The sequence below is a fragment of the Nomascus leucogenys genome, chromosome 16, assembly GCF_006542625.1.
Source record: "Nomascus leucogenys isolate Asia chromosome 16, Asia_NLE_v1, whole genome shotgun sequence".
In the NCBI taxonomy this organism is placed as follows: Eukaryota; Metazoa; Chordata; class Mammalia; order Primates; family Hylobatidae; genus Nomascus; species Nomascus leucogenys.
In genome coordinates, this window is record NC_044396.1 from 55,301,959 (window position 1) to 55,321,552 (window position 19,594).

The 19,594-nt window shown below is 42.1% G+C and overlaps 1 protein-coding gene across 2 annotated transcripts in view; it reads left to right on the forward strand.

Moving 5' to 3' along the window:
- The window catches only part of BAALC (BAALC binder of MAP3K1 and KLF4), an 84,740-nt gene that overhangs the window by 47,981 nt on the left and 17,165 nt on the right, over positions 1–19,594 (forward strand). Inside the window, exon 2 of one of the 2 annotated variants that reach the window (XM_003256083.4) lies at positions 19,245–19,411. The exons of the other annotated variant lie outside the window; for it this stretch is intronic. Coding sequence (XP_003256131.1) covers positions 19,245–19,411 — 167 coding nt within the window. The remainder of the gene's footprint in view (positions 1–19,244; positions 19,412–19,594) is intronic. 2 annotated transcript variants of the gene reach the window in all.

Here is a 19,594-nt window from a genome sequence, read left to right on the forward strand (position 1 = left end):
TTCCTAGTCTGTAAAATGGGAATAACAATGCCCACTTGCAGGAGTAAATATGGCACGTGGTCAATATTATTATTTAGCCTCTTCTGAAAGGTCATACAAGGGACAGAGCTGGGATTTGAACCCAGGCCTGTCTGACTCCAAAAGCAGTGCCCACACCATGATAGCACATTCTTCCCTGGTACATAGTGAACCAGCCACCAAAGATGCTTGTTGGGTGAACATGAATTTAAGTCATCAGTGCAGAGATGCTTAAGGCCCCAAGAGGTTCAGTTTCAAAATGGAGTCAAATTCAGAGATATGCCAATGAAGAAAGAAAAAGCAACTCAAATCCTGCTTTGTCTTGCAAGAAAAAATATCAAAAAGGAAGTCGTTTTCTTTTGATGCAAAGAAAACCTCTTTGAAATCCTCTTACTCTCAGACTTTCGTATGAAGCAGGGAGAGATTTTACCCAAATCTTCTTTCCCTGATACCAGATACCACTCTTCTGCTTCTCCATCCCTTTTCCACCTAAAGCCTATTAAATAAATCAACTTAATGTTTCTCTTTTCTTTGACTTGCTTTCCACTGGCTAATTACTGGGATTCCTTAACCCTGAAGGAAGCCATCGGATCATTCTAGCAAATAAGAATCTTTTGCCTTTAAGGATTAGGGGAAGTAGAGAGACGTTGCAAATACACACAATATAATGTAGTCTTTTCTTTAATTCCTGTCACAGAATGATGTGAATTTATCATTTTCTCTCTCCTTCTTCAACCTAGAAGCAAACTGTGAGGTCATTGTAACAAATAAGAATCCTGTGCCTTGAACAGATTGGGAGAGCTGAGTAAAAGTTACCATATTCCCTCTCCTGGAGGTAACTAAAATTTAAAGCTTAGTGAGAATCATAGTATAATAAAAGATCAGATTCTCAGCTGTCAGTCCATTCATGTTGTTATAACAAAATATCTGAGATTGGGTCATTTATAAATTAAACACAAATTTGTTTCTCACAGTTCTAGAGGCTGGAAAGTCCAAGACCAAGGGGCCAGCAGGTTCAGTGTTTGGGGAAGAACCATTCCTCATAGACGGTGCCATCTAGGTGCCCTCATATGGCAGAAGAGACAAAGGGCAAAATGGGCACAAATGCTGTGTCCTCACATGGTGGAAGAGCAAAAAATGGCCTAAGCTAGTTCCCTTCAGCCCATTTATACAGCAGTGATTCATAAGACTCTGCCCTTATGACTTAATCACTTTCCCATATGCCCTACCTTTTAATACCATCACAGTTGGGGAGTAAGTTTCAACATGAATTTTGGAGGGGACACAAACATTCAAATCATACCACCTGGGCAAGGAATTTTAAGCATCAGTGAGAAGGAGGTGCATTTTGAAGGCTGGAGACCCTTCCTGTTCTGCACAAAGTTGGCTCTGTAGACCTTCTAGTCCCAGAATCAAAAAGTTTGGGGGTCAGGCCCTCAGCACCTTACTGGAGCCCCATCATCAAATCTCCCCTTCCCAGCAGCGATGTAGCCATCTGTGGCAAGAAGGAAGGAAAGCCCTGTATGACTCTGGTCTACATGAACCCTCACCAGCCCCTGTGCAGTATCCCTAGCCCCATCACCAAGCTCTTCCTGTAAGCTGAGTTCAGCATGATCTTTACGAAGCTGATGCTGGAGAACTGCTTTTGCTACAGGGCTTTGATGTCCATGAGGAGAAGGTATTTCTCCTTCCTGCAGCACAAACCCCCAAATGGCAAATGCAATCACTCATAACTTCAGGAGGAACCTGGAGAAGGCTCAACATACTGTCCTCAAGTTTTCACTCAGCCCTGAACTCTGGAAAGACACCAGCTTTCATTGGGAGTCCCTGGGAACCATAGCAACCCCTTACAAGGAGGGTGGGACAAGTGGCTGGCACCCTATGACAAGTCTCTTTCAGGGCTGACTTCACTGTTTATGCGAGCTGTTCCTTTCACTCCCTGATATCTCCATAGGAATTAGAACAGCAAGCATGGTTCATGTTTGTACTTGCTTTCTTTGGAATTTCAGCTGTTTGGACATCAAGGGAAAAAACACTTTAACACATAGAGATCCATATGGCAGCTTCTTCCTGCAGTGATGATACCTACTCTGGCAACCAGCTCAACAGTTCAAGACTCTTTCAACAAATATTGTTTGAGCAACCCAAGCATGGTCCTTGTCTTCATGGAGCTCCCGGACCAATGGGGCAAGCAGACATGGAACAAATGATACCAACAGTGATGAATGCTCCAAAGAGAAGTGCACTACTGTAGGAGTGCAGGGGAGTCCAACCTGGTCTTGAGGAGGAGTCTGGGAAAGTGCCCCTTCCCCCAAAATTCATGTTTAAGTCAAGATGGAGAATTAGGCCAATTGGGAGAGCCTTCAGAGTAGAAGGAACAGTGTTATAAAGACTGTGAGGTGCCTTCAATATCCCACAAGGCTGGAGCATAGAGGACAGAGAGAAGTGCATAAACCCATCAGGCCAGAAGAAGCAGGAGAGCTCACAAAGAGCCTTGCAGGGCACACAGGGATCGGTGTGTCTATCCCTTAGGTCATCAAGAAGTCGATGAAGAGGTAGGCCATGATCACATTTGTAGTTTTTGTTTTTGTTGTTATTGTTACTGTTTTTTGAGACAGGGTCTCATTCTGTTGCCCAGGCTGGAGTGCAGTGGTGCAATCTTAGCTTACTGCAACCTCCACCTCCCAGGTTCAAGTGATCCTCCCACCTCAGCCTCCCAAATAGCTGGGACTACAGGCATGCACCACCATGCCTGGCTAATTTTTTTATTTTTTGTAGAAAAGGGTTTTTGCCATGTTGCCCACACTGGTCTTGAACTCCTGGACTCAAGCAATCCTCCTGTCTTGACCTCCCAAAGTGTTGGGATTACAGGTGTGAGACACCACACCTGGCCAGATTTTTATCTCTAAAAGAATGCACTGGCTACCCATTGTAGAATGAAGTCCACAGGCCGCCATCCTTTCTCATCTTAGTTTGGCAGCCTCACTCAGCCCCCTTAATTGGATTACCAAAGGTCTGCAGCACCCTGGCTTGATGAACCTCCCTGGAATTATTTCCCACCTCAGAGCAATCCTCCCTGGAGCACAGATTGACCAACACCAGCTGGCTGTACCCCTGACATGGGAGCTGTTGAGTGCAGAAAATGAGCCTCGTGGTGGCTTCTGAGTATTAGGGAATCAGTGTCTAATCTTTAGTGGGTGACCCAGAGGGTTGAGCTCCTGGCAGGAGAACATTTCATGGGTCTGGGGAGAAGAAAATGCACCAAGGTAGTTTAATTAAATACGCTCATTTTCTCACTGGCTGCACTTCAGTGTGACCTACTTAATTCTGAAGGCAAGTTACTTGGATTTTAAAGATATGCTTCACCCTAGAGGAGTAAGACATTTGAACTGTGGATTACCTTTAAAGCAACAAACAAAAGGCTTTCATTTATTTTGATGACACCATATACCTACTAATTATTGCCTAGCTCTGAAAAGGGAAAATATGATTCATTGTAGATTTTTTTTTTTAATAATGTAAGTTAACACAAATGCATGTGAAAGGAAAGATTTTAGAGTCTGGCAGATCTGGGCGGAAGCCTGGCTCTGGCACCAGCAGCAGGACCTCAGGCACTTTAAATTGCTTGACCCTCAGTTTCCTCTTCTTAAAAAAAAAAGAGGTGGCAGGGAGTGGGGATCATAACATCTACCTACAACATTGTTGTGACAATGAAGCAGAGCTGGGAATCAAATTCCAACTCCATGATATTAGATATGAATTGTTTTTCGAGTCTTTCCATCTTTGTATCCTTAGGTCTGAACATAAGGCTGACACGAACCCACAAATGTATATTTCATTTCATTTCTTCTTTCAACCTTTGTATTAGGCCATTCTTGTGTTGCTATAAAGAAATACTTGAGGCTGGGTAATTTATAAAGAAAAGAGGCTTAATTGGCTCATGGTTCCGCAGGCTTTACAGAAAGCATAGTATTGTCATCTGCTTCTGGTGAGGCCTTAGAAGTTTACAATCACGGTGGAAGGTGACAGGCAGCCAGCGTGTCACAGGGCAAGAGCGGGAGCAAGAGTGGTGGGGGAGGTGCCACACACTTTTAAACAGCCAGATGTTGCATGAACTCATTCATCATCAAAGGGATGGTGCTAAACCGTTCATGAAGGATATGCCCCATGATCCAAATACCTCCAACCCAGCCCCACCTCTAACACAGGATTACATTTCAAGATGAGATTTGGAGGAGACAAGTATCCAAACTATATCAGGCTTCATCCCAAAGATGCCCAGTCTTTCCTTTTAAACATTGCTCAAGAATCCTCTGCTCTGTGAGGACTAACCATGTCTGATTTGAGCCCTTAAGTATCCCACCGGTTCTTATGAACAACTATAATCTTTTTCCATCTACTTGTACTGTTAGGGTGCCTTGAGGAACATTACCATCTGACTGCCCTACAGAAAGTTGGGCATCTCAACCATTGATTTAAAAAGGTAGGACTTTTTTTGTAAAATAGGCATTGCAATGTATTGATTCCTATGTGGTGTTTCTGTTCTTATGTGTCATTATATTTGATTACTATTTTGATAGCATATTTGATGATTAAATGTGATATAATAACTAAAAAATAAATAGCCTAATATTCTGGGTGAGTCTAAAGCTATTACTAATTAGAAAAGACAAAATGTGACATGGCTCTATTTCTTAAAAATCATTCTTATTTCATGAGTAATATATCAAAAAAGGTAGAAATGTTATAGATAATGCCCTTTTGATCACCCCGTGATCCTGGTCCCCTGACTTTTCCCAAAGGACAAACATTGTTACCAGTTTGTTGGGCATCTCTCTAGTTTGTTTTCTGTGTGTATATGTGTGTGTATGTATCCCTGAACAAAAATAGCATAACATAGATATAATATTGTTTTTTAAACATAAAAGCTGGCCAGGCGCCATGGCTCATGCCTGTAATCCCAGCACTTTGGGAGGTTGAGACAGGCAGATTACCTGAGGTCAGGAATTTCAGACCAGCCGGGGCAACATGGTGAAACCCTGTCTGTATTAAAAAAAAAAAAAAAATTGCCAGGTGTGGTGGTGCATACCTGTAGTTCCAGCTACTCAGGAGGCTGAGGCAGGAGAATTGCTTGAACCCAGGAGACAGAGGTTGCAGTGAGCCAAGATTGTGCCACCGCACTCCAGCCTAGGCAACAGAGTGAGACTCTGAAAGCTGTCATTTGTACATATTTATGCTCTACTTGCTTTTCCATTCATCACTATATATTTCTATCTATATAAATCTACTTTATTAGCTTTAAATTGCTATATAGAATTCCATAGTCTAGATAAACCACAATTTATTTAGTAATTATCCAACTGATGAACAGCTACATTGATTATATTTTTCATTATTACAGTGGTGTAAAGAACATCTTCAACAACCCCCTTTGTGCAATGATTAAGAGGTTTTCTAAAGCAGATATTGAAGACTGAAATTGCTGAGTCATTTTGATGTGCACATTTTAAACATGAACAGGCTCTGCCAATTGCCCTCCAAAATGGACAGTTTTACTTGCACTTCCACCAGCAGTATATGAGAGAATGTGTTAACACACATCCTTTCAACATGTAATATTATCACACTTTTTAACTTTTGCCATTCTGATGGGTAAGAAATGATATATTATTTAAATTTCGCATAGCTCTATTTTTCAGTAATTCTTCAATAAGCCATAAGTTCCCAATTAAATTACAGACACATAAAGGGTTCAGATAGGCAAGTGTTTTATATCCTCCTCTAACAGCACAGTGCTAGGCACAGGGTAAGCACCCAAGGGATACTAGATAATTGATTGATTGCTTTGAGCGATTTAAAAATTTCAAGACTTAAAACAATTCAGCTGATTGAATTCAAGTTTTGATTGGCCAAAATATATTTCTTACATCTAATAAAGGTATGTAATATAATTTCTTTCTTTTTTTTTAACTTTTAAATTCAGGGGTACAAGTATTAAGTTTGTTACATAGGTAAACTTGTGTCATGGGGGTTTGTTGCACAGATTATTTCATTACCCAGGTATTAAGTCTAGTACCCATCAGTTATTTTTCCTGATCTTCTCCCTCCTCCCACCCTCCACCCTCCAATAGGCCTCAGTGTGTGTTGTTTCCCCCTATGTGTCCATGTGTTCTCATCATTAAGCTCCACTTATCAGTGAGAACATGTGGCATTTGTTTTTCTGTTCCTGTATTAGTGTGCTAAGAATAAGGATCTCCAGCTCCATCCATGTTACTGCAAAGGACATGATCTTGTTCTTTTTTATGGCTGCATAGTATTCCATGGTGTATATATACAACATTTTCTTTATCTAGTCTATCACCAAGGGGCATTTAAGTTGATTCCATGTCTTTACTATTGTGAATAGTGCTGCAATGAACATGCATGGGCATGTGTCTTTATAATACAATGAGATACCATCTAACACCAGTCAGAATGGTTATTATTAAAGAGTCAAAAAATAACAGATGCTGGTGACGTTGTGGAGAAAAAGGACACTTATATACTGTTGGTGGGAATGTAAATTAGTTCAGCCATTCTGGAAGACAGTGTGGCAAATCCTCAAAGACTGAAAGACAGAAATACCATTCAACCCAGCAATCCCATTACTAGGTATATACCCAAAGGAATATCATCTAATTTCTAATATCCAGCTCAGAGAAAAATTTAGTGCCAACTACAGTTGATGTGGAAATAGCCTAATGAAAAGACTAGTTGTACTAAGGTCAGAAAATGTCAAGGAGTAAAAAACAAATGAAAACAACCAGGAAAACAGCTGCCACTTCCTTAAAAGGCTAATCACCCCCCAAAATAATTTAACCAAGTAGTAAAAGACAACAGGGAATGTCTTACTCTGTTCTGGCTTAGACTGAAATACCTACACTGGGTAATTTATAAGCAACAGAAAATTATTTCTCACAGTTCTGGAGGCTGAGAAGTCCAAGATCAAGGCACCAACAGATTCAGTGTCTGATGAAGGCTTGCTCTCTTCTTCAAAGATGGCACCTCTTGCTGTGTTCTCACATGGTGGAAGGGTCCATGAGCTCTCTTCAACCTCTTTTATAAGGTCACCAATCTCGTTCATGAAGACAGAACCGTCATGGCAATTGCTTCCTAAAGGTCCTGCCTCTTAATACTATTGCATTGGGGCTTAGATTTATACATATGAATTTTGGGGGGACACCAACATTCAGACCACAGCAGGGAGGAAAATTGCATTAGAATACTTTTTCCCTAAAGAAAAATTCCAGTGACTAAGAAAAAGAGTCTAAAGGGAAGGCCATCACGCATCCTATCGTACTAGGTACCTTTGGAGCAGTTTAAGGGAGTCACCTCCAGGGCGTTTTAAAATCTCTGACTGATTAGATCTGCTGACTCTGTGGAAAGAGGTCAGGCTACAAGCAGGGCAAATTGTCTGGATATGTAACGAAGTGAAGTAAGAATCAAAGATCAAAGTAGATCTCTGTATTCAAGCAGAAAGGAGGCCATGATGGGCAGGGCCTTGGCCAAGGAAAGTCAGCAACTCTTCCTGAGTAAACCAGCCACCAGAGGGGCAGTATGATTCTGACGACCACCCCTCATATGCAACCCCTGGGACTTTGTTCCCAGGCACCTGTTGGTCACCCTAGGGGAGCATTCCATGGTAAGGGTGCTGCTTGTTGGGATTTTACAGGTAAACAATTCCCTGGAGAGACCATTTGAGCCTGAGTAAGAAGGTGAGATCTATACTGTGTCACATGGAAGAGGAAGGAGGAGTTAGACATGTGGATGGATAAGACGTATTGCCTTCTAAATGTTCTCCACTTTGCCTTGTTCTCCCTATCTTAAGGAGAATTGTGTTAATGCCCATTCACATTCTTCTCTTTCTTCTCCCTCCGATGAGAATTCAGTCTTTGCCATCTATGCCCTGTATCCTGTCTGGTGTAGAATTGAGGAACTAGGCAGAAACAGGGAGAAGCAGCAAGGAAACTAAGGTGGTTGGAGATAGGATTTAGCTGAGAGACTGCAACCTACTGCTAAACTAGAAGCCTCAGATATAAACCCAGCACCCAGCATAGTGCCTGGCACATAGTAGGTACCAAATAAATAGCTTTCAAATAATTAGCTGATGAAAGACAAGTGACAAAGGAAAGAATAAATCATCTATGATGAGGAAGAAGCAGATGAAGGAAGAATGAAACAGGAGAAATGTTGGCAGATAAAGGTGGAAAATGGAATTGTATTATTGTATAGTCTCAATTTTTAGAATCTATGCATGTCTATGCACTGAATGAAGGGACACAGTAGGCAAAATGTCAATAATAGTTATTCCTGGTAGATAAGATTATGAGTAATTTTGTTTACTTTTTTCTTACCAATATAGTATAGTTTTCTACATGAAACACCTATTTCTTATGTGAGAAGATCATAAATGTTATTTTATAAAAAGAAATGCAAGGTAATATGGGCTGAGCTGTGTACCCCTAAAATTCATGGCTTGAAGGCCTTTCTCCAGTGCCTCAGAATGTGGTTATAATTGAAGACAGGGCCTTTAAAGAGGTAATTAAGGTAAGATGAGGTTATTTGGGTAGGCACAAATCCAATATGACTGGTGTCATAAGAAAAGATTAGGACACAGACACACTCAGAGGGAAGACCATGTGAAGACAGAGGGAGAAGACAGCTATCTACAAGCCAAAGAGAGGGGTCTCAGGAGAAACCAACCTGTTGACACCTTGATCTTGGACTTCCAGCCTACAGGACTATGAGAAAATAAATATCTCTTGGTTAAGCCATCAGTCTGTGGTACTTTGTTATGGCAGCCTGAGCAGACTAATACAGGAGGTACACATTTTAAAAGTGTCAGAGAATGATTCAAGGAGACACAAAGAGGAAAGAGAAGAGCATAAGACAAGTGTTTTGAGCAATTTGGGAGGAAGGCTCTGGTAAAATATAGAGTATTGTTACAATCCTAGCAATATTGCATACCTTAGAATAGTAAGATATAAACACATTTGGTGGGAGAGAGAGCTGAATTTCATGACCGAGTTGGGACACCCCACGGTAATTAACACAAAGATATGGCAGTACCTGCCTCGAAGAATCTGCTCTGTGGTGCTCTTGAGGCAAAGGTGAAGAAGTTTCAAGGAAGGGAGGCACCTCTGAAAGGAGCAAAGGGAGAGAGGAAAGTAAGTACACCCTCAGAGAAGGCTGGCAGGTCCAAAGAGTAGCACTAGAGAGAAGGCAAGTGAGATTTTTACTTTTCCTTTTGGCTGCCTTCCAGTTCATTAGCTTGTCTGTTGTCTCCTGGGCATCTTTTTGGGAAGAGAAGAATTCAGGCCCATTTTGCCAAAGACAAACAGGACTCTCCTTGCTTCTGCCTCCTGTCCTGTCAGTTCCAGTTGTCGGTGTCAGCAGGCTCCTGCCTTGCATGCTGCTGGGTACCATGGGGAAGCCATTTCCCCTACCAAACCCTATGGCCAACGGCAGATGTTACAGGCTGGTGGTTCATCACAGGGAACAGTGGTCTTCCAATATCTTCCTCAGGACCCATGTCCTTTGGGGGCTGTTGCTAGTGCTACATTGTCTACTATACAAGTCCATTAGTCAGTTTCTCTCTGTGATCATTGCTGTTCAAATCTAAATGTGCTTCTATATTTTCTTTAGTCAATAAACATTCCAAAATGTATCGCTCACCATTTGAAAAATGACAGCTTTGTTGAGGTATAATTCACATACCATACAATTGACCCATTTAAAGCATACAATTAAATGATTTTTTAAATTCTTGGGGTTGTGCAACCATCCCCACAATCAATTTTAGAACATTTTCATTGCATCAGAAAGAAACCCTGAACCTATTAACAGTCACTCTCATTTCCTCCCAAACCCCCAGCCCTTCACAACCACTACTTTTCTATCTACAGAATTGCCTATTTCTGGACATTTCATATAAATGGAATTATATAATATGTGGCCTTCCGTAACTGGCTTCTTTCACGTAGTGTAATGTTTTCAAGGTTCATCAATGTCATAGTATGTATCAGTACTTCATTTTTTGTCAAACTGCCAAATAATATTCCATTGTATATACATACTATATTTTATTTATCTGTCCATCAATTGATGGATATTTGGGTTGTTTCTACTTTTTGGCTATTATAAATGAGATTGCTAAGAACACTCATGAACAAGTTTTTGTGTGGATATAGGCTTTCGTTTCTCTTGGGTGTATACCCTAGAGGAATTTCTGGGTTATGGTACAACTATGTTCAACCTTTTACGGAATTGCAGACTGAAAGCAGCTGTACCATTTTGTCTTCCCACCAGCAGTGTATGAGATTTCCAAATTCTCTACATTTCTGAGAGCATTTATTCTCTATCTTTTTTTTAATTATAGCCCCGTCCTAGTGGGTGTGAAGTAGTATCTCCTTGTGGTTTTTGATATGCATTTGTTTGATAGCTAATGATGCTGAGTATCTTTTCATGTGTTTATTGGCCATTTGCATATCTTCTGTAAAGAAATGTCTACTCAGGTCCTTTGCTGATGTTTTATTTGGATTATTTATCTTTTTTATCATTGAGTTGTAGGAGTTCTTTGAAAGTTAGTTCCTTACCAAATATATAATTTGTAAACTTTTTCTCCTATTCTGTGGATTGTCTTTTCATTTTCTTCATGATGTCCTTTGAATCACAGAAGTTTTCAGTTTTGATAATGCTCATTATATCTATTTTTCATTGTTGTTGCTTGTGCTTTTGGGGTCATTTCTAAGAAACAATTGGATAATCCAAGGTCATGAAGACTTACACCTATATTTTCCTTTCGGTGTTTTATGATTTTAGCCCTTACATTTAGATCTTTGATCCTTTTGACTTAGTTTTTGTATATGGTGTGAGGTAGGGGGTGCACTTCATTATTTTGCATGTAGATATTCAGTTGTCATAGCATATGTATTGCAAAACTATTCTTTACCCATTGAAGTGTCTTGGCACCATTGTCCAGAAAAAAATGACCATAAATTTAAGGGTTGCTCAATATTTTCTAAGAATGTGTTTGTAATAGCCATGCAAAGGGTCATATATTAGAGTATTATACATAGTATGAGGCAAACAATTTCTCATCAGATTGAAGAAATGACACTGTCCCATTCTATTTCATTTTAAAGATGAAACAAATTCTTAGTGGCTGAGCAATCACAGCTTGTTTTACTTATACCTCAGTTTAGACAAAATTATTATCTGCCATGTGTTCAGGACCTGAGAGCCCAGACAATGTTTGATGAACCAGAGTTTCACTGGCTGTGACTTTAGGAGATTCTTTCCATATTGATTGCCAATGTCTTATACTTTGGTTTTCTGTCATTGAGAAGAATGACTTGCAGGTTGTTTCTGATGATTTTGGACCAACTCTCTGTGACCACCTTCACCAAGGAAAGCCAGGTGCTCAAGCTAAGGAGAAATTACCCCTTGACCTGCTCTCCACATGGCTTCCAGCTACCATTTTTAATTTCTGTACTCTTCCCTCCTGCCCAGCTCCATTTCCAAAATAGCAAGAAGCTTTGGCAAGGAATCCCTGGGGTTGCAATTTATCAGCAAGCTGTGGACACAGCTATTTCCTATCTTTTGGCAAAGTTCAGTGATCTGACTTGTCTCCTGCATGGAATGAAAATTTTGTGAAGGGTGTCAAACAAGACATACTCTAGGGGCACATAAATGTCTCCTAATTTACTGGTACAGACTTCACTATGGAAAAAACGTAGATGAGTACTTTGTGACCCTCAAAACTAACACAAGTGTTGATCTCTATGTCAGATAGATAGATGATAGATAGATAGATAGATAGATAGATAGATCGATCGATCTATATATATCTATAATATAGATGAGCCTCTGCAGTCTTTAGAATCCCCTGCCTTAGAATCCCTGGGGGTGGGATACAGGGAACTTGTTAAGATGCATATTCCTGGGCCCCTACTGAGTCAGAAGTTCTGGGGGAATGAATGTAGAGATCTGCATTTTAACAGACACCCCAGGTGAGTTTCATGTAGTTTCATGCATTCAAATTTGAGAACTGCCTACTTGGGAGTATTTGCTAATACCACAAGCTTTGGAAACATACAGAACCTGGGTTAAACTTCAATTTCTTCTTCTGTAAAATAAGAGTAATTCTCCCATCTCCCCAGCATGAGAGATGTGGTGTGGAGTAGACATGCAAATAGAGCCCAGGGTTTAGTACAGTGCAACTTTCACAACAATGTCCCCACTCTGGGGCACTTGATGAGCATTTTGCCTAACCCCAGTAGGGTTGCCAGATAAAATTGAAGACACCCAGTTAAACTTTTATCTCAGAAAAATAATAAGTTTTGAATATAAGTGTGGCAGCAGTGCTGAGGGCAGTTTCCAGAGTCTAGGGTTGGTGGAAAGATTTAGGAAGTTGTCCCTTGATAGCCTCCATGCCTCAACTTCCAGCCTTCCCAGAAACACTGTGAGCTCCCAGATTATTTTAATAAATCCTTTCTTAAAGCTTTAATTCTCCAATCAATTTCTGTTGCTTACAGCTGAGAACCCTGACTGATACAGCATCTGCAACTCTCTACTCAACAACTGACCATCTATCTGTCTTCCGTTCTCCTCACTTGCCTGAGCTCTCCCTGAAGTCATCAGGGAGACTTAACTGAACAATCTCTCAGGCTTTTCTTGCTGAGAGATTTTCTTGGAGAAGTATGCAGAGGACATGGTCCACCCAAGACAACCGGCAAGGAAGGAGCTAGGGAAATAAAAATCTGACCTCAATGTGCCGCCGCAGACACTTCCCCTCTAAAGCTAGCTCCTCCCATTGGTCAAACCCCACTAGAAGCCAGTGGACAAGAGAGCTGTTGACATGTGCATTCAGGTCAGTCTCCTGGGACACAGAGCAGGGTAGAGAGAAGGGGAGAGTGAGACTGGAGGGGCAGAAGAAATATATCCAACAAGCAGGTTATGTATATTGTCTTGGCTTTGGTTCCCTAGAAACAGCCTGAGATGGAGATTTTGTGCAAGTGACTCCTAGGGGCATTCCTGGGAGGACAGTGTGAAGGAGGGAGGGAGAGAAGCAGGATGGGGCAGGACAAGGAGCTGAGCAAAGATGTGGTTTCAGGATTAGTTTAGCCTCAGCCTGATCCTATGGGTCACTTTGCAGTGAAAGGACAGAAATTGCTTAGAAGCAAAAGAGCTGGGCTATTGTACCCACTCTCCCCACCAACAGGTTTTTAGTTGGTCATTAGCATGGACTGCCACTGATATTAATATAACCGGCAAGGCTTCTCCTGGTAAGGGGGCTCCCTTCAGCCAAGGGCAAGCCTTAGGAGAAGAAGCCAGGGGTGAGCTGTTAGCTACCAACATCCACCACACCTGGGGATGGGTGCAGGGTCAGGTGTGTGGATCTGGGCAGGCACTAATAGCATCTGTTGGAAGGACATACAGCTCTATTGACAGGTCCAGGGGAGGAAAAAATAACTTTCTTTCCACTCTTAGTTCTTAGCTGTGATTAATTCTGTAATGAAAGACAGATTAATAAGATAAAAGCAAACAGAAGCTCATTAACATGTATATTTTACATATACATGGGAGATATCTAGGCAATTACTAAATCTCAAAGAAGTGGCTTGGAATTCCGGCATATGTAGCATCTTCAACGAAAACCAGTAAATTTTTAGAGAAGTGACAAGACAAAGGAAAAGGACTTTGAGTCTCTAGGGGTGAAAAATTATGCGAAGGCAGATAGACAGTAGATAAAGGCTAGTTAGTAAAGCTTGTTAATGTAGATTCCTCTGGTGCCCTCTCCAGGCTGATAAGGGTCTAAAGTTGTCTTCAGTGATCAACCTTTGTCTTTCCTGGTAGAGAGGGGAAGAAGCCTTTCCTCTTGTTTAGTGACCAGTGAAAAGTAAATTTATGCCCTACTTTTAGGCAAATGGCAGGCGGAGGGGGCGGGTGGGAGGCGGTGGCAAAGAACTACTTCTCCATTGCCTTCAGCTTAAAATAATCCTTATGCCAAAGTGGCATATTTTGGGGTGGTGTATTCTGGTCTCCTACACAGGACATATCGCTGGGTGAGGAGGTAAAAAAAATTATTTTTCCTTTGTGTTTTTCTGAATTCTAAAAGTTTTCTAACATTGAATCTATTTTTCATAACTAGAAAATATGAGTTAAATAAAATCCATGCAGCAAAATCACCTGGTTTGTTACAGATAGAAGTAACAGAAAATTACCTTATATTCCTAACCCCTTGGGGTGTCCTCTTGACCACACTGGGCAGATGACCCCTGCTCATTGTTTGGCAAATGCCAATCCCCCAAGCTGGCCCTTCTTGTCACAGAGCTTCTCTGTTTCATCATACTCAGTAAGCCAGTGGCTTAGCACTTAGCTGGTTGTGTGACTCATAAGTCGGGAATGCAACCAGTGTGGCTAATGGAGAGGGGCAAGAGGTGGGGATAGGCTGTGCCACCAATCATCAGTGCAATATGTGTGCAGGCATTTTTAGAACCTTTAGATATGGTCTCACTTAATCTTTACAACCGCCCCATGAAGGTGGCAGTATTATCTCCATTTAATAGATGAGGAAGTCTAGACTGGGGGGTTAAGAAACCAAAATTGTAATTTTTGTTTGGCCACCAATGAAAAATAAAAACTCTAGACCAAATGATGGATTTTTAAACTGCGTTTCTAGCAGCCCTTAGGCTTAGCAAAGATGCCAGGGATAGGAGGAGCTGCTGAGAGGGAAGGACTGGCCATTGGCACCTCAGTTATGGCAGCTCTCCCTTGGTCTGTTTTATGGGTTGGCATGTGAATGTGCAGCCAGTGCAGCCTCACAGGGCCTGCTGGGCTCACAAGGGGCCCTGAGCTTAGGATCTAATGCTCTGCAGGCACCATCTTGAAATCCTTCATAATTTTGTCTTTTAATGTGTGTTTTATAAGTAAATCCAATGGACAATGGAGCGTGTCCCCGGGCTTGGAGCTCTAAATCATACTTGGCCCCACTTGCTGTTGCCTTTCTGCCTCCCTGGGATATATTCCCTGCTGCCTGCTCTTGATCCTGGTGCATAAGGCCTCTCCTTGCTTCCCTGCTGCCCTCCTCGTGGATCAGCTACTGGATTGCATTGGGGGAAGGGAGAAGGGAGCTGTGTTTCATGTCCTTCAACCCCCAGAGGGACCTGGCCATAGGCATAGGGAGGATTGGGGTCAAGTGTGCCCCTTGAAGTGTCTCAGGTATGACAAGGGAGTGGCCATCCCCATCCAGGCTGGCAGCATCATGGTGCATTCAGTGGATGGCTCAGTAGGGGCCTCTCACAGACCTTTGACCCAGGTGCCAAGTCATGACGCACATAGAAAATGGCAACATCTGGAGGCTGGGTGTGGGGGCTCACACCTGTAATCCCAGCACTTTGGGAGGCCAAGGTGGGTGGATCACTTGAGGCCAGGAGTTTGAGACCAGCCTAGCCAACACGGTGAGACTCCATCTCCACTTAAAATACAAAAATTAGCTGGGTGTGGTAGCGCATGCCTGTAGTCCTAGCTACTCAGAAGGCTGTGGCAGTTCAGTTGCTTGAACCCAGGAGGCAGAGGCTGCAGTGAGTTGAGATCACGCCACTGCACTCCACCGTGGGCGACAGAACGAGACTCCATCTCAAAAAAACAAGGCAGTATCTGTATGGCACACTGGGGTAAACAGCAAGCAAAGGGAGCCCTGGCCAGCCTTGACTCCCATTCAGCAGCCCCAAGGGCTGAAGGCAGTTCTACCCTAGGCTTAGGAAATGAAGTCTTTACCTTGGTCTTAGGCTTCAGACACCCCTTGCCCCTTTCACCCCATCAGCCCCACCCTTCCTACAGGGTGTGTTATCCAGAGGCCAAAGGGACGTGTCTACCAAAGCCTCAGCCCTCTTTCAGAATTCATTGCTTTTGTTCCCCTAGTCCATCACAGACAAATATGTGGTCCTACTTTGTGTGATTAATACACAACTCGCCCCATTTGTGACTCAACCCATGAGTTTAAAAGCACTCAACCTAGTTTGCACCCTGCTCAATCAGTAAGTTCAGTCAGACAAGTCTGCCTTTGGATGTTCTGGCAATGTCAAGTTGCTATAGAAATTTGTAAATGCTTTCACTCAGTTCTTATACGTATCCCACAGCAGAGAGTAACAACAGTTTGGTCCCTGGAGGACACTGAGTAGCACTATTCTAGGCTCTTCTGTGGGCGCTGGGACCGTGGAATCCAGTCTGAATCACACCAAATCCAAATCCACACCAAGCCTGCTTCCAGGGTCTTCATGGGCCTATTTTCCTGATCTCTTCTGCAGGTGTACACTGCCCTAGCCCCAGGCTGTTTGCAGGGAGGAGTGGGCAGAGATGAGACATGTGTACTGTGGTGTTCATACACATGCATCTCAGGCCCCTTTAGGTACAGGATGGAGAATAGGTGGGAATGGGAAGAGCAGGGGCAGGCTGTAATTGGTGGAGGAAGGAAGCCACAAGGATTTGGGGCAAGCCTAGCTGCAGGAATCCATTTCTCTGTTCACCTTGAATCCATCACAGCACTCCAATGTGCTGAGGCCTGACAGTCAGGGAGCTCTGGACCAGATATTTTCCACTGTGACTTTCAATGTTTTGAATTCTGATTTCTATCCCATGGTCACAGTTGAAAGCTCTTTAGCTTTTGGCAGAGCAAGTGGGTGACACACAGATAGGTGTTCTGCGGACACTGCCATCTCACTGTGTGGGAACTGCAGTCTTAGCAACTCTGCCAGTCAACACCCTCCCGCCCTTGATATACAAAAATACACTGTGCTTCCGATGCCTGCCCCATGGCAAATAATTTCTCAACACCCAGGGAGAGGATTTTGTTTGTTTTTCTTTACGTTTGATTAAAAGCAAGCCCAGGCAAATACCCCAAAGGAAAAAGAAACAAATGACTTTACAATTAAAATATAAACCTACACAATTAGTCATTAGGCATATAAATAATATAACATCTTTAGTAAATCAAGAAGCATTAATCCAAGCAATGAGATATTTTATTTTGCCTCTTAAATTGACAAAGATGAAAACCAGAAAAGAAAATATTCAGTATTTGTCAGGATTTAGGGAATATTGCTGTCTTATATACTGCTGGCAGATGGTCAACAGAAGACAGACTTGTAGAGGTAAATTTGAAAATATATTGCAAAAGACTTAAAAATGTACATATCCTTTGAAATCTTGAAAACATTGTTTCATAGTCTTCTTACGAAACAATGTTTTCATAAGATGAATGAAAAGTTGATGTCAGTCTCGCTCTTGATTTTTTTTTCCTCTTCTGAAGCTGTCCTTGATATCATTGATGTTCTGAAACTTCACTAAGGTCTGTCTTAGGTTGGGCTTCTCTTTTTACTTATCTTGCCAAGTATTTGGTAGCCTACTTCAAATTGAGGTTTCACATCTTTCTTTGGTTCTAAGAAATCTTTATTATTTCTGTGAATATTGCTTCCCTTCAATCTTCTCTAGCCTTTCATGTAAAACTCTTATTAGATCAAGGCTTAATTTACTGGATTTCTATCCTGCATTTCCTAATAATGTTCAGCCCTCTGTGCTACCATGGAGAATTCCTTGCTGCCCTTTCAGCTCACTAAACTGCTGTTTCTGTCTATCGTGTTATTCAGCTTCTGTATTGAGGGTTTTTTCTTTCAACATTTAAGATTATTATTTCAAATATCTCTGATTGAACATTTTTGGGTAGCTCTTGTCCTCATTTTGTGGTTGTATTATCTTCATTCTTCTGAGCAGATTGACTACACTTATTGAAAATTCTTTTCTGAATACCATATTAACTCCATTTCTTTTGGGGATCTCCATTGCAGAGTTAGTTGTCTCTTTTTTATGATGTTGGCCTTCCTCAAATGTTTGCTCATTCTTGTTTTTGTACTGGTTTTTGTAACTGAAGTTTCCTGCTAGAATGTCATCTGCATCTATTTGAGAGAGCCATTTGGAGAGCAGGGATGGGAACTACTATTGGCCTAACTCTTGGCACTATTTTCAAAATATGAGTCTCCTTAACTTGGGTTTTTCTTTCTCTCAGGTGTCTCCAGCTCCTGAGAGCACTGCCCTTCTCTCTAGTCCCTGCCACTCACAGACTGCTCTATTGTTGCTGACTGGCCTCAGCAGGTGGAAGAGTAGAAAGGCTGGGCTACCTTGCTGCTCCTTGCCTCCCTGTAACTATGGCAGAAACTCTGTCAGCTTCTAACATCATACTTGGCATTCCCTGTCATGCTTCCTGGGCCACCTTTTCTCTTTCCAACAAGATTCTGTTCATCCTTTATTAACTCCTCAGTGTAGTCCTCTCCTTTTCAGTGAGGCTATTTATTTAAACTTCTATCACTTCTTGGCATTTGTTGTAAAAGGCACACATACTCAGTCCAACACTTCGAGCTGGAGCTATTAAAAAAAATCTCTGTATTGGCCAAGCATGTTATCTCATGCCTGTAATCTCAGCACTTTAGAAGACTTAGGTGGGAGGATTGCTCAAGGCCAGGAGTTCATGACCAGCCTGGGCAACATAGTGAGACCCTGTCTCTACAAAAATTAGCTGGGCGTGGTGAAACATGCCTTTAGTCCCAGCTACTTGGAAAGCTGAGGTGAGAGGATCGCTTGAGCCCGGGAGTTTGAGACTGCAGCAAACTATGATCATGCCACTACACTCTAGCCTAGGCAACAGAGTGAGACCGTCTCTCTAAAAAACAAAACAAAACAAAAACCCAACATTTATATAACCTTCAAGCCAGTAATCCCACTTCTAGGAATTTATCCCAAGGAAGTAATTTAAAATAAAGCTTTAACCACAAGGCGTTTCATCACAGTAGGATTTATTACAAAAATGTGGAAACAAATATCCAAGCAAAGGGGATTGGGTAAATAAATGATGACATAGACATGTGAAAAATAATATGGCAGAATATTTAATGGTATAGAAAAAAGTCATCAAGGTATCATTAAGTAAAAATTTCAGGTTACAGAACTGTTTTAAAATCTCCTTTTTGTAAAAAGCATACATGTTCTTATAGAAAATGGTAGCTCTGCATGGTGGGATTTCTGGCAACTTTTGTTTTTTCATTTTGACTGTCTTTTTCTCCACCATTTTGGGATTGTTTGCAACATCTGCCATGTGCAAGCTTCTGGTTCCATCCTCTGCTTACCTCCCCCAGGTGTGCTGGAAGATGGACTGCCCTCCAATGGTGTGCCCCGATCTACAGCCCCAGGTGGAATACCCAACCCAGAGAAGAAGACGAACTGTGAGACCCAGGGCCCAAATCCCCAGAGCCTCAGCTCAGGCCCTCTGACCCAGAAACAGAACGGCCTTCAGACCACAGAGGTAGGGTTGCAGCCACAGAATCAACTGGGGACTGGAGAATGGGGGCAGGGCTTGCTTCAGGGCAGAGCCACCGAGCAGCTGTGTCCAGGGAGGGACCAGGGATGGCTCACCTTGGAAATAAAAAGTCTCTACCCCACCCATGTAAAAATTGCTGCAAACCCCACCCCAAAACCCCGCCTTGAG